Source organism: Elaeis guineensis, chromosome 1, assembly GCF_000442705.2.
Source record: "Elaeis guineensis isolate ETL-2024a chromosome 1, EG11, whole genome shotgun sequence".
NCBI classification, from domain to species: Eukaryota; Viridiplantae; Streptophyta; class Magnoliopsida; order Arecales; family Arecaceae; genus Elaeis; species Elaeis guineensis.
In genome coordinates, this window is record NC_025993.2 from 143,824,318 (window position 1) to 143,840,651 (window position 16,334).

Below are 16,334 nucleotides of genomic sequence, written 5' to 3' on the forward strand. Positions count from 1 at the left end.
TTGACTAATGCTAAGTAAATTATGTTTCAATCCTTCAACTAACAAAATATTTTGAATAGAGGTGGAGGGAGTGATACGGATGTTATCGATACCAATGATACGTCTTTTTTCATTGTCTCTAAATGTAACAACTCCTCCATCCTTAGATTCAAAAGTGACAAATTATGATTTATCACCCGTCATGTATCTTGAATAGCCGCTATCAAGATACCAATGCCTTGTTCTTTCACGGGCTGCAAGACACCACTATAAGAGAAAATTAAGTAATGTTTTTAGGTACCCAAGTCATCTTGGGTCCTTTAAAATTAGTTCTTATGGTTCTTTTTAGAACCCAAATCATTTTAACTATACTTTCATTTAATTTTCTAACATCACATATATAAGATTTATGGCCTACTTTTCCACAACAAAAATATGAAACATTTGAAATAGAATTTGGTGAGGCTCTAACAAAAAAAAAATTCATTATTTTTTACTTCTTTTGAGGTTTGAATCTTAATCTAGCCTTATTAAAAAATAGCTCTTTGTTCATTTAAAAGCATATGCAGTTTTTCAGAACTATAAGTAAATTTTTCTACAAAAGGTTTAATTTTTTTTAGTTCATCATTCAATTTCTAATTTTCGCAAGTTAGTGAATCAAATTTTTTAGAAATCCTTTCCTTTTTATAAGTAAGTTCAAGATTTAGCTTTCTCAATTCTTTATTTTTCAAACTTACTTTCTCATATTCAGTCATAAGTTCTGAAAATACATCTTGTAATTCATCAAATGTAAAGTCTAAGGAGTTTTCAGCAGCTACCTCTTGATGTGTCATCAAGTAAAGATTTGCCACTTTTTATGTTTCTTCTTTGAAGCTTGAGTCCTCACTATCGCTTCAAGTAGCCATCATTGCCTTCTTCTTAAACTTTTTGGATGATTTCTTAAGGAGAGGACAGTCCATCTTAAAATGATTTGATTTTTTGCATTCGAAACAAATGAGCAGCTCCTCTTTTTCTTTCTCTTTATCCTTGCTTGGTTCACCTTTGAAGTTCTTCTTTTTAAAACCTTGCTTCTTCTTCCTTATGAACCTCTTAAACTGCCTTGCAATCAAGGCCAAGTCTTCTTCTTTCTTTTTTTCATTGGACTCTTCACTTTTATCATCCTTAGAGGTTGTTGTCTTGAGTATGATGGTCTTTTTTTTTTTTGATTTTTTTCTTCATATTTTGCTTTATAGTTAACTCATGAGTCATTAGAGACCCAAGGAGTTCTTCTAATAGTAGTTTGTTGAGGTCCTTGACTTCTTGAATGGTGATAACTTTTGCCTCCCAAGCCTTCGAAAGTGACCTAAGAATTTTACGAACAAGCTCACTGTTAGTAAAGAATTTTTTCAAGCTTTTCAAACTATTTATAATATCCGTGAATCTAGTAAATATTTCAAAAATAGATTCATTTATCTTCATTTTAAATAATTTATATTTGTATATAAGCAAATTTATTTTAGACTCTTTAACTTGATTGGTATCCTTATGGGTGACCTCTAAACTATTCTAAATTTTTTTAGCTGATGCACATGTAGAGATTCTATTAAATTCATTAAGATCTAAAGCACAATATAGAACATTATAGCTTTAACGTTTAACTCTATCATCCTTATGTCATGCTCATCCCAGTCCTCTATGGATTTTGGAATATCATTACCATCTACTTTGATTGAGAGTGTGTGAGCCTTTAATTATAACTCTCCAAGATTGATAATCAAATGCTTGAATATAAATGTGTATATGTGCTTTCTAATAAGTATAATTATTCTATTAAATAAAAATGGACGGTTGGTCGATTGCCCTTAGACAAGAGATGTACTCATTTAGATTACCATTTGATCTTAACTCCTAATTGTTAGATCAAATATAAGTAAGTACCGAATTTTGATACCACTTGTTGGCCAGTAAGATAATCCAAAAAGAGGAGTAAATTGGATTTTTCAAAAATTTAAACTAATAATATACTGTTTTTGCAAACTAGTGAAGTATTGATGAGTACAGAATTTAATGCAAGGAAGCAGAAATATAAATGCAATGAAAAGCTGGAGAAAATATGACAAATACAAATACTACAATTTATAGTAGTTCGGTGCCCCCAATATCTACATCTACTCTCAAAGATCCACTTAGAAATTTCACTATAATCTATCCAAGATTACAGTCGGATAATTTTTCTGGGCTCACTATCCAAAACTCAGTTGGTTTTACACTCGATCACCAACCACAATCTACACACAGCCAACCCTTGACTTACAATCCAATTTTCAGGCTTGGATAGGTCTATCCCCTAGCTTCAAAATTCAATTGAAGCTAGTTATAATGAAAAGAAAGAAAGAGTGACAAATAAAAACAAAAAGTTCCTTAATGAGTAAATAAATGTCATTGAAGCTTGAGACTCTTCTTTTATGGAAGCTTTTGGAGGGATAAGCTTATGCTCTTGCTAAAGAAAATCTCCTGATTTGATGATTCAAGTGATTGAGAATTGAATGCTCTCTTTTCAATGCCTTTTGAATTTTTTCAATTGATTTTTGCTTCTCACTTCGATTCTTGTGAAAGGTCTTATCTTCAATCAGTTTTGTAGGGGTTTTCCATTGTTTGGTAAGTTAGAGAGATATTTTTGACTATTGAAAATCCAGATGTAGCTATTAGAGTGAAGACTATGCAATTCTGAAATTTCTGCAGAATTAGCTGATAGAATTTGAGTCAACTCGACTGAGCCTGGAGTCGACTTGACTGTGCCTCGAGTCGACTCGAATAGTCTTCGAGCCTATCTTTTCGAAAATTTTCTCTCTGTCTTTTTTCTGTAACTTCAACTCAAACTACTCGAATCGTCTTGAGCTGTCGCTCGAAAAATTATATTTCTTCTATTCTTCATTTGAGTCAACTCGAATCCTGCTTGAGTCAACTCGAGGGCATACCAGTTAAAACTTTTGCATGCCAGATTTTTTTTTTTCTATTTATCAACTCGAGTCGACTCGGATCCATCTTGAGTCAACTCGAGGTGCCCTCCATTGAACTTTTTGTAAACTTTTTCATTTAAAATATTCTTCAATTTCAATCTTTGGATACCCTTCTCCAATTTTGTTTTAGATATGTGTCACACCTAAAAGCTTTTAATTTTTTTATTTATTTTTTATTATACTTTTGAAAATTACTCTTTTGATACTCTACAACTTTTCTGAAACATAATCTTAAAGAAATCATTAGTCAAATATATACTCAAATATTTTGTTATTCATTAAAATCAATTCTTGAGGTTAACAGATATAGATGCCTTGATTTAATGAAAGAAAAAATTTATATATCACGTCATGTTATTTTTTATGAATATATTTTTTCTTTTTCGAGCACATCATCATCTCAATCAACTTCTCACGACCCCACTTCTACTCCTGACTCCCTTTTTATATGATTACCTTAACTCTCCATACCTGTTAATAGTATTTGGACTATAAATAACTATATATTGTTAGATTATTTTATAGATAGAATATGTCAATCTCAAGATTCTTTTATGGCAACAATATCCAATTCAACCACTACACTATATGACAATACGAATATCCCAATTGAACCCATCCCACCATCTCAACACAAAACACTACTTACATTTCTTCCCCTGAATCTCTTTTACCACCACTACCACCACCCATCATCAAACTCCCCTCCTAGATCGACCAACCAACCACAGTGCACCCATCCCATGATCACCTAGTCTTAATCCGATATCTCCAAACATAAAATACTATACCATACTTGCTATCCTCTCCCAATCGCCTTTACTATGTCCTATCCAATTAAACCAACATATTATACACAAATCTCAAAAAGTCTAGAGTGGAGATGTGCTATGGATTTCGAATTTACATCTCTTCAGAATCAGCAAACAGACTCTTGTCCCTATTCAGCCAAATATGAAGATTGTCAATTGTAAGTAGTTGTTTCAAATTAAATACAATCTGGTTGGATCCATCAACAAATATAAAGCCTATTTAGTTGCCAAAAACTTTCACCAACAATCTGAAATTGATTTTTTTGAGACATTCAGTCTTGTGGTTAAACATACTACAATCCAAACTATTCTCACAATAGCTTCGACTCACAACTGGCTACTCCATCAACTTAATGTAAAGTGTGTTTTTTTATATGGTGACCTTCGAGAAATGATATTTAGGTCTTAATCTCCCAGCTATGTTGATCTATCAAAACCTACTCATGTCTATAAGATGTGCAAATCAATTTACGAACTCCATCAAGATCCTCAAGCTTGGTGTGAAAAGTTCCGCTTAAAACTTGTGGAGTTAGAGTTTATTATTTCATAATCTGATCCTTCACTATTTATATATTTATCTTCTTCTTTATATTGATGATATTATTTTCACTAACAATAATAACATTGCTCAACAAGTTTATTATAAAATTTGCTAATTCATTTAAGATAAAAGATATGGATTTACTATCATACTTTCTTGGCATCCAAATGGATCAAAGGAATAAGAAAATTTTTTTAAATCAATCCAAATACATTCTAGACTTGTTACAATGCACCAACATGCTTGGATGCAAATAATATTCAAGTTCTTGCTCTACCCAAAAACTGGATCATATGGATAGCCCTCCTTTTGATGAACCTTCATTTTTTTTTTTTTTTTTTTTGGATGAAAATAGAGCAGAGGTCTCTTGACATGGAGATAATGACAAAGTCCATCACTGAAGGGTCTCATCAACGATACACAAACATAAAAGCAAAGGATGGGATGGTTGTGCCATGCAAGCTGCAACCACTGATGACTGATGGCTTGCCACAGCTACAATGGATCAACAATATCTGCAAGCATATTTTGTGCGGACAAGCAAGAAGACCTAAAACAACTCCCAGTAGACCCTTAAAGAAGTCACATATGCTCATAATGTAGATGCTGGTTGGCCATGTTAGTAATTGATGATCATCCCTTGGACCAAATCTCACACATATGCTCTAGAATGAAATAGTGGCTTGCAATTGATCAAGCACCATCCATCAGGCAAGCTTGGACATACATGATATGGTTTAACATGCTTCCACTGATCAGTTCAGTATAAGACCCTTGCTCAACAAAACCTTGGACGTCTTCCAAAATGTCCATAAAACAACCCTCCAGCCATTATGTCACATGTGCCCGGCATCTTCTTCTCAGTACATCCATCGTGGAAAGCGTATTAAAATAAGAAACTTGGAGAAGGTCAAAATTTCCTTATCACCTGCCCGTTGGAGTTCTTCTAAGCATCATGAGGATTAAACTGGGATAGAAGCTGGCACGAACACAGCAGCTGGCAGGCTCTGTTCCTACCTTTCCATCAACCAGTGAGTGAATATGGAATATTATCAGAAGAAAGCAGCAAAAGAAGATTGCTCTAAAAATTGTATAGCACAGTATCCAAGTTGCAGTAGGGCAAGCCCATGCAGCAGAAGCCAATAGAATCCACATAACAGTTACGCATACCACAGCTTGAGGCAGCTATAATTGGTAGCCGCAACTTCTCAAACTTTTCTACTTCATAGTAAAAGAGAAAAAAAATAGAATAGTAAAACATGTTGTACAAAACATTGCAAAGAGTGGCAGAGCAGAGCGTAAAGAAATATAGAACTAAATGACAAGAGTTGCATGTCTGGTAAAGAAAGGCAAATCTCAATCACTTATACCAGAGAAAACCCAATTGCTGATACATGAATCTGTCTAAATAGAATAATCCATTTGCAACATTGATATTAACTCCATGACAGATAATGCTACACGATATTGCTAGTGTATAATAAAAACTCTTTAAAATTGCAGTACAAATATTAAATAGAACTAACTTCTTCTGAAAAATGTGATACAATAAGCAAATTTATTGACTTGTGTGCTAAAGAATATTAAGAAGACAGCACGTACATTCATATTTGCCTAATAATATCTTACACAAAAACTTCTTCTGAAACTGATAGAAGTACATGAGGGCTGTTTTCAGAATTTAGGTGGGTACAACCCCGCTAGATGGGGACAACAGCTGCATGAGAAACAACCAAAATGCAATAAACAACATTACCAGCTGAACAAAGCAACAGAGAGAAGACTTAAAGACTTTATTCTGCAGCCGCAACACCTCTTCGATCCCTACCAGCTCTGCACAGTAAGCCTCTAATTCCTCCATTTTCCCCTTCAACATGATAGCCTTATTCTCAGTATCTCTCAACTCGCACATAATCTGCATTTGATCTCCAGCAAGAGACTTCTGGTCCTCAAGCAGAGCGATGTGATCTTCTGCCCGGACTTTCCAACTTTGAGTAGCTCTTGCCATGATCAAATACTCGATTTCTGCCTCTATCTTCTTCTCAAGCAGGCTCTCAAGTTCAAACTCCATCTCCTTGCAGTTCTCTTTAAGTAATGGTAGATCAGTTTTCTCTATTTCCTTTTTTGGCAACTCAGATTTGTTGAGGATCGCTTCAAGTTCAAGCACCTTTGATTCTCTAGAACTGACAGCTGCTAGTGCTTCTTCCAGTTTACACTGAAGATGTTCTATCTTTTGATTCAATTGGATTGAATCAGCTTCAGGAGATGGGGAACTACTACCTTCCACTTCTTCATAATCGTCATCAAAGTCATCGACGTCTGGCTCCTTCTCAATTTCTCCAAATTTCTCAATTTCTGAACAGGGACAACATATCGGACAAAAATGATCAGTTCGTGATGAAGCATCGTCCTCCGTGCAAACTGGCACAAGTCATAAAATATTCCAGGCAATTACAGAGTTCTGCTCATTTCTGGCATAGTCTCAACCTAAAAGGCAACTGTAGAAATAGAATATAATACTTAAAGCAGCGTGAACTACAACCATCTGTTTTACCTAGAAAATCAGCATCACATAAAAAAAAGTTTGACATACAGCATCATATACCCATAAGTTCGTAATTCTAACCAACGACTTTCTTATATTTCTATTTAATGTGACATAAGGATCTTGCAGAACCAGCTAAAGTCAGTCAAACCTGAAGTCCTTTTTGACCAATCATCTAACAATTCAGTACCTCATGTTCTAGCTAATGTGGTATTAGACTAAGACTTTAATAAAAGAGAGCAAGATGCTTGCACAAAATTTTATAATTCGAGATACAAGGTCCTATGAAATAGATATCTTGATGAAAAGATACTTGGTCTGTACAGACTATCATAATAGAGAAGAGCACATAAATGTGCGGTAAAACTAGGAAGTAGGAACGAGAAGAAAATAAGCGATGAATTCACTAGAGAAAGCTTGAGACTCGTACCAAGCAAAGTAATGAGCATGATACCAAGAAAATATAGTCAAGAACAGCAAAAACATGATGAACCTAACAGTTAGATGCAGATCGAGCCTTCATGTCTAGTCCTAAAACTTATGTAAATACAGCTTTCTATGAGTAATGGTAGATATAGGTTACAGTCGCAGGGATGGAAATTTAGGACTAACTACATGCTCCACACTTAGATTGACATAATCAAATTCTGTGAATGCAGCTTTCTACAAGTAATGCTAGATATGAGCTACAGTCACAGGGATGGATATTTATGAATAACTTAATGCTCCACATTTAGATTTACATAATCAAACACTGTGAATGTGGCTTTCTATAAGTTATGCTAGATATAAGTTACAATCACAGGGATGGATATGTATGAATAACTACATGCTCTATTTTTAGATTGCCAAAGTCAAATGCTGTAACCAGTTTCAAGTCTGCATGAGAACGGACTGGGAAACCATGGAGATGGTCAAAAATAACCACTGAACATGTTGGCCAATGTTCAAGAGAGACATCAAGGAATTCTTCAAATCATTAAAAATTGTAATCAACCCAGAATTGGGATGCTATCCTCATCCTAGGGAGATGTGAATTGCTCTTCTAATGATCTTCCATTTGGTACTATCGACTCGTCATTTGTTTGATCTTCAACAATTTTCTTCTTTGATTCTGGTATGAATGGTCTTTCTTCATTAACTAAATTTTCAGTTCCTTGATCCAGTCTGTTCAATTGTACAACCATTAATTCTTCACCATTCTTTCTCATCAATTTGTTTTCACATCCAGGTCATAATGCAATGCAGCTAATCAAACCTCTTATCACATTGTTGGATCTCTTGTGGCATTTTTCATCCATCAACATGTTGATGAAAAATATGGCATGGTTTTGCCTTAACAATCTCACTTTTATTATACCAATTTAATATATATTGATTGTCAACGAACAGATCTACGAGCAATATAGATCTGAATTTCAAGATTAATATAGATCTAATATCAAGAAACATAGAGTGGAATGATATGCCAACTGAATCCATGGTCATACAAGCAACCTCAAGCCTAACAAAGTCCTTATTAAGTGTGGACTCCACCACAAGAAAAAATAAATAAATAAATTGAAATCTTCATTAGCATTTTTCACTATCCTTGGGGACAACCTTGCTGTACACATGTAAGTCATACCGATTTTAGTATTTAAGAAGCCTATTTTAAACTGAAAACTTACTATAAAAGACAAGGCATCCTTATATCCTGATATTGCAACTTCGGTCCATGATACCCTGTTTGTGCATCACAGGCGTGCACAAGATGTGGCTTGCCTAAGAGACCCAAATGCATACTTCTAAGCTAAAAACAAACACTCAGAAAATAAATCTTGATCGTTTCAGCTGTTATTTTACCCTAGAAAAGGAAATACACATGAGTTCCAAAGCTAATGCCTAATCTAATTGCAACAAAAAGTAGATGGGATGACAATGAAATGACAAGGTGTAACCTAAAAAGCCTACCTGGAAGTTTGAGAAAGCATTCAAAAATCGCCTTTGATTGGATTGCATGAGAAATCAAGATAATTTAAGGTTAGAAGTATGCATTTGCAAATAGAAGTATGCATTTGAAAATAGCCTTTGATTGGAATTCATGATATGCAAATGCACGGTGATAAGAATGAAATGATGAAAAGTTAGCAGATAGCTAGCACACTTCATGATTTCTCTGATTCCCACACGTAAATTTGCACCTTGCACCATCACTATTTGATAGCTTATGCAACAAACAGGACATACAAGTACCTTAGTTCATACATGGACTGCTAATAAGCCAGTGTTATGCAATTGTGAAGTGTTAGAGGAAGGGCTTGATCAAGTAGGACAGCAGTGTTAAGTTTCAAGGTGTCCTAAGTGCCAATCACTAGGACCTCCAAAAGTCCTTCAAAAAAAAAAATAATATCATATATCTAATGTGCTAAATAGTATACTCAGTTAACTACAATGATAGTCAGTAATATAAAACTTTATTATGTTATATTCAGAAGAAGATTTATTTTCATACTTCACTAGAAGTGTCATTCATTGCACTTTTCTGTCGTTAAACATCCTTTAACATTGGTCATGTCATTGCCATCCTAAAAATCATCATAAGTGTCGACAATTCAAGCAAACATAATTATGTCACTCCACTTTGAATACCAGGGAGTGGTGTCATAGCAAAGAGTCCAAAAGTTATAACATTCATAGATTCTTAGTGGAGTTTCCAAGTAGCAAATGATGACTTGGAAGGTTATTGAACAGTTGCAATCTCCACCCCATGAGGAATTTGGATGGATTTGACCATACATTAGATATTGATCAAAAGACTCCTTTTTCTGATAGAAACACTTATTCTTTTAGTTTTTGGCTAGAACATCATTGTGAGAATGAGCAAATTAGTGCAAGAAAGAGAAAAATACACACACACATATGGGCACACGTGCATGTACACACACACACACACACACACACACAGAGAGAGAGAGAGAGGTGCAAATATTTTATGGATATGTATGTCTTTGTGTTACTTTTTTCATTTTGTGTTCAAGGTTTCAGGGCAGAAGTTAGAAGGTGAAATAAATAGCTTGTGCAGGAGCTTGGTAACAACTTTTCTAAACACATGCATGCGTCCATTAAACCATGCATGGACACATACTCAGTCAACTGTTTAGGCATTCAGCAATGGCATACATAAAGAATGAGCATTTCCCTGATAAATGCTCACAAAGATGGTCATTAAAGAAGAGTTAATTATCTTCATCAATATTTAACCTACAAGCCTAGCATGAAAACACTACATGGATAAAAATCAAGATAACTTTCTGCAACATTTTGTTCAAAAGAATGCAAAAACTAGTACTTCATCCCAAAAATCAGAAATTACAATGTTTCATGTAGCAAAGAAAAGGCATTGACCCACCAAAATATCAAGACAAAGTGAACAAAAATGCAATTGTGATTGCTAAGCATTCCAAATCCTCAGCAGATGTCAAGCAAAAATCTTTATTGTGTTGCTTTTTTCTTTAAGAGAAAATTTTCTGTAAGGCATAAAACGGAAAGACAAAAAGCTTCTAAAATAGGACAAAAGAATCAATCACATACACACAAATATATGCATGCACATACATACATATATGCGTGTGAAAGCATACATGAAATGCAAGGACCCTACTCTTCTACAAACTTAGCTATAATATCAGCTCAAGTGTTTTAACAAAACAAGAGTCTGGCAAAATTAACCAGGTGCCCAGCTTTTCTGGGAACAACTGAAACAACATTCAATATTCTTGTCATGTAATTTATTAGCACATGTGATTGATAGAAAAGTTAGAAATAGTTATCAAATTTATGATGATAGTATTGTGATCCACAAATATTTCTTAACATATGACAGATAAGTTCTGAAATCGCTGAAGAAATCCAAGGCTTCTTCTCTGATAACTTAAACACCATCAATGCTCAGTGCATCTATCTATAACTTCATCCACTGTAGCGCAACGCAGCGAGCAGATAAGTAATGACACAAATGCTACATTTTATATACTGTTCTATCAGCAATGCAATTTCATTGTTTTCTACAAGATAATCTAACAACAGAAGAAAGTATATAATCTAAAAGAGCAACTATAGCATGAAATAGCAAAAGAGAAATGCAAATCATTGTACATGAAAACAGCAAATAAGGACAGTGCCTAATCGTTACTCAAAAAAAAAAAAAAAAGGGGTAAATAAAGATATACATGCCATACCACTTTCTAGAGCTTGCTGAGCTGCCTCAAGCAAAACAAGTGACTCAACAAAAGGATCAAGACTTGGGTGTGATCGACAGCTCTCACTGTTTTCAACATTCTCGTCTGCCAATAATTCAGCGTCTAAATTTTCCTTCAATAAATCTTCAAGCACCCCGTTCTCTTTGTGGTAAGCTGATCGGACTTCCTCACTGGGCTGAGCTTCATCGCTGTTCCCTCCATCATAATTTACTGATTTCTCACTCTGCTTTCCACTACTAATCATGCTGCCCCTCTGCGCAAAGGCTGCATTAGAGCTTCTCAAGTCAGACTCTGCACTAGAATGTGAATTCTCCTTCTCAATTCTAACCTGATCTCCTCTAAACTTCTTGATGTTATCTAAGCCACCTCCTCTCCCCCGTTGACCCCTTTGTTGTACAACATTCCCTGATCCTCTCCCACCAAAATTTTTCACCCTGCCTCTCTCCCTCCCAAATCCCACCGCTTCATGCCTAAGCCTTGGAGCACTTGCAGCAGTTGAAGACTTGCTACTTCGGTCCTCACTATTCTCAGAATCCATGCCAATAGAGAAGCCAGTAGCTGCCACCAACAGTCCAAGCTCCGGGTCCAAGGTGCCACCAGCAACTGCGAGGGGAGACCCTCTAGCATTCCTCGACTCCAGAGAAGCCACTGAACCCTCGCCCTCACCCTCACCATCACTCTTATGCTTGTTCTCATCACGAGGCTTCTGAGTCTCCACAAGCGGAAGCCTGCGTTTAAGAATCTGAGCAGAATCGGCACCAGTCGTTCCATCCTTATTTAAATCTCTCCTTATTCTCCTCCATTTCTTTAATCCATACCCCTTCGTAGGCGTCTGCTTCAATGCCACCACCTCAGGCGCTGCAATCGGAGGAGATACAATTGTCCTTAACAGCGAACCGGCCGAATTCCCAACTCCAACTCCATCCCCATTCACTTTTGCTTCTGCCGGAGACGAATTTGCTTCAGGAGGAGATACACTCCCTATCTCCTCCCTATCCCCATCAGCATCCCCTGTTTCAACCGGGGAATGGTTCTTAATATATTCTTCAGGACCCATATCGCCATTGACCTCCACCTTATTTGCACCTAAAGGTGCCATCTTTCCTACGGTTTCATTCCTCTCTCCCACCTCCTCCGACCCAGATTTCGATCTATCGTCCTTCAAATCCATGCCTCAACCTTCCGCAACAACCTAAACCTAGCACAATTTACCAAGATCCACCACAGAATTCCTCAAATCTCAATGCCAACTACAACCAAAAATCTCAAAAACCGAAATTCGTCCGCCCATAGGGAACTAAGAACGCAGGCGATTTTACTGAAAACCCAACGAAATTTCCCGGGAGCAGCTGAAACATAAAGATCAGAGCATGAATTGCGAGTGAAAGGGTACCTTCCTATGGTCACATCTTCGGGATTAGCGTTCTGCGATCGGGGATGGGGAAAGATCAGAAGGCAAGGGGCCTCCAAACCCTAGGAATCAGCGAAGCAGAAGAAAGGGGGTTGATAAAGACTATATAGATATATATAATGAAGATAAATGGACGTAATAATACGAGTATATTATTAGTTTCTTATTATTTTTACGTGGACGGAAGGCGGTGGACAGATAGATACGTGGGTCCCGCACACGTGGCGCTGTTTCTCGGCGTGCGCGTGTTGGATCTCTTATTGCTTAGGGGAATGCCACTGGTTGCTAGGTTAAATTACGAAAATGCTTCAGTCAGGGCTCACCTTTGCCGCGCCACGTGAAACTTGGCAACTTCCAATCAGGAGTTGACACGTCATCAATTTCTCGCTTCATTAGTGTCGGCAAGACGTGTCATTCTTCTATTTGCAGTGATGTTGCATTAGCGACGTTCTCCACAAAGAGAACGTAATCATTGGAATCAACTGATCCCTCCCAAGAGAAGAGCAGTTAGGGTTAGGAATCATCTGGTTACACCAAGTGGCTGTTTTGCTGTGGAGCTACAAGAATCTCACCTAAGCAATCCTTCTCCCATTATTCTGAGGTCCAGATATGGGGGCCAAATTCACAGCTGGGTGTCTAGGGACGCAGGGGGATCAACAGGAGGCATTCTTTTGGGTTGGAATGGTACCAAGCTTATAGTGTTAAGATAGGAGGTTAAAAGATTCTCTATCTTAATTTTGTAAAATAGCAGTGTTGGGATATACCGGCTGACCCCCATACACCGACTTACCTTCGGATCAGTCTGACCGACGACCGACGGATGACTCCGACCGACGCCCGACTCTACCGACCGCACTGATCGACGACTGCCGATAGTAGCTGCCGACATTGTCCGACTGAAGAAGTATCGACCGAACCGACCCATGTTGTTCCCGACCAATCGAGCGGCCGAACCCATATTACCGACTCACTGTCGGGGGTGGCAGCCGACGTCCGACTTAAGCAAGACACCTGACCAGCCGACGGTGCCTCCGGATCATCACCTGATATCCCACAACCAAATACCGACGTATGGTCGGTCGGCTTCCTCAAACGCCGTACGATTACTGAGGGCCACCGTCCTGACAAAGGCATGCAGCATAGCTGCCCTGGGACATTGTCCTGCCGAAGACATGGGTTCGTTCTGACAACCCGCGGTGATTTGACAGTCCATGGCGACTCTGATAGCCTCCGGCAATTTGACAACTCCTCCCATTGTCTGCGCTATTAATGATGGCGCCATGCCACGCTCTACTATAAAACGGGAAAGGCAACAGTGCTGGAGGAGGTTCTTTCGAAACCCCTTAACTCCCCCCTCTCAAGCTCTCTCTCTCTCATTGCTGAGCTCCTTGATTCTTTTCTACTGTTGCCTAGTCTCCTCTCTGACTTGACCGTCGGAGGATCCCCGCCGGAGTCACCTCCGGTCGGTGCAAACTTCTTTTGCAGGCGCTCGCTCCCGGTGACCAGGCGACGAGAGGATTGGCCGCAACAGGTTTTGGTGCGACAGGAAGGGGGACGACAGGAATCACGACTCTCACATAATTCGAAACATCTTTTCGAGATGACAAGAATCAGGGCTCAGCGATCGAGGGCCACCGGATCGGCAAGGGACTCTTTCCGTCGGGAAGAGGCCTCTCCTCCACCCTCCATGGCGGAACCCAGCTCTCCGCATCTTGTGGTGACCACGGAGGCGCAAATCACGACGATCGTACGGCAGATGACCGTGCTGACGGACGCGGTCAAGAGCCTTCAACAACAACCAACCCGGTTGCCGCACTCGCCGGCGAGGCAACCGACGGTGCATTCGATGCCCTCCAGGAGCAGCAGCCGACGCCCGCATCGGTCGCCGTCTCCCCCTCAAGAGCAGCTGTCACAACACTCCCACCGAGAGGAGGAGAGGCGGCCACGGCATGATGCCCACCAGTCCCGACAACCGTCTCCTTCCCAGCTGGAACGAGCAAGGAAGGAGAAGCGGCCGCGTACACCGTCCGCTTCCCTCTCAGATTCATCGGGAGACTCCACTCCCGGGGTCTCTCAGCACCGACGGGCCGACGACTACGAACATAGGTTCGGAGAAATCGACCGTTGACTCGCTCAACTCCAGGTGGATGGTCAGAAGTCTTCGAACGATGTCGACTTTCGGACCACCCAACCTCTCTCCCGACTCATCCTCGACGAGCCGATCCCTAGTCGGTTCAAGATGCCTCACGTGGAGCCTTACGACGGCTCCACCGACCCAATTGACCATCTGGAGAGCTATAAGGCTCTTATGACAATCCAAAGGACAACCGATGCCCTCATTTGCATCGGCTTCCCCGCCACACTCCGTAGAGCTGCCAGGACCTGGTACTCCGGCCTCCGCTCAGGAAGCATCCACTCCTTTGGTCAGCTCGAACATACTTTCGTGGCCCATTTCAGCACTAGCCGGAAGCCCCCACGAACATCGAACAACCTTTTTTTCCTCAAGCAGGGAGAAAACGAGATGCTCTGACACTTTGTGGCCCGGTTCAATGCGGCCACACTTGAGGTCCGGGACCTCAATGAAGACATGGCTATCTCGGCCATGAAGAGGGGACTAAGGGGGTCTCGGTTCACATATTCCTTGGACAAGACCCTCCCCCGGACGTATGCCGAATTGCTGGAGCAGCGTACAAATACATGCGCGCGGACGAAGGAGCTTTCTACCGGTGCCTGACTTAAGGCACAGACTGGAAGAAAAAATGGAAGAAAGGTCGGGCCCCTACTGAACCTAGCAGGCCCCCCCATCGATAGATGGGCCTTACCCCGACGACGGAGTCTGAGATCGATGCATCGCAGGTATGACTCCTACACCCCTCTCCCCGCTCCTCGTGCGCAGATCCTGATAGAGATCGAAGGAGCGGAGTATCTACGATGGCCTCGGCCTCTGAAGGCAAAAAGCCCTGACCAACACGGCTCGATCGTCGATCGCCGAATCAACGGCTCGATCATCGATCGCCGAACCGATGGCCTCGACCTCTGAAGGCAAAAGGCCCCGACCAACACGGCTCGATCGTCGATTATCGAATCAATGGCTCGATCACCGATCGCCGAACCGACAGCCTCGGCCTCTGAAGGCAAAAGACCCCGACCAACACGGCTCGATCGTCGATCGTCAAACCAACGGCTCGATCATCGAACCGATAGCCTCGACCTCTGAAGGCAAAAGGCTCCGACCAATACGGCTCGATCGTCGATCGCCGAATCAACGGCTCGATCATCGATCGCCGAACCGATGGCCTCGGCCTCTGAAGGCAAAAGGCCCCGACCAACACGGCTCGATCGTCGATCGCCGAATCAACGGCTCGATCACCGATCGCCAAACCGACGGTCTCGACCTCTGAAGGCAAAAGGCCCCGACCAACACGGCTCGATCGTCGATCGTCGAACCAATGGTTCGATCATCGATCACCGAACCGACGGCCTCGGCCTCTAAAGGCAAAAGGCCCCGACCAATACGGCTCGATCGCCGATCGTCGAATCAATGGCTCGATCACCGATCGCCGAACCGATGGCCTCGGCCTCTGAAGGCAAAAGACCCCGACCAACATGGCTCGATCGTCGATCGCCGAATCAACGGCTCGATCACCGATCGTCGAACCGATGGCCTCGGCCTTTGAAGGCAAAAGGCCCCGACCAACACGGCTCGATCGTCGATCATCGAATCAATGGCTCGATCATCGATCGCCGAATCGACGGCCTCGACCTCTGAAGGCAAAAGGCCCCGACCAACACGGCTCGATCGTCAA

At 40.4% G+C, this 16,334-nt stretch overlaps 1 protein-coding gene across 2 annotated transcripts; it reads right to left on the minus strand.

Moving 5' to 3' along the window:
* Positions 1-5,914: 5,914 nt before the first annotated feature.
* LOC105039003 (WPP domain-interacting protein 2) lies at positions 5,915-12,619 on the minus strand. Of its 2 annotated transcripts, none has more exons than XM_029262685.2 (2): positions 11,097-12,619; positions 5,915-6,752 (listed from the first exon to the last, which is right to left on the minus strand). In XM_029262685.2, the coding sequence occupies exons 1-2, from the start codon at positions 12,286-12,288 to the stop codon at positions 6,013-6,015; spliced, it is 1,932 nt and encodes a 643-aa protein (XP_029118518.1). In that variant the 5' UTR covers positions 12,289-12,619; the 3' UTR covers positions 5,915-6,012. The 2 variants fall into 2 exon arrangements, with proteins under 2 accessions (XP_029118518.1, XP_010913268.1); XM_010914966.4 differs by having other exon boundaries at positions 5,915-6,686; positions 11,097-12,618.
* Positions 12,620-16,334: the final 3,715 nt, after the last annotated feature.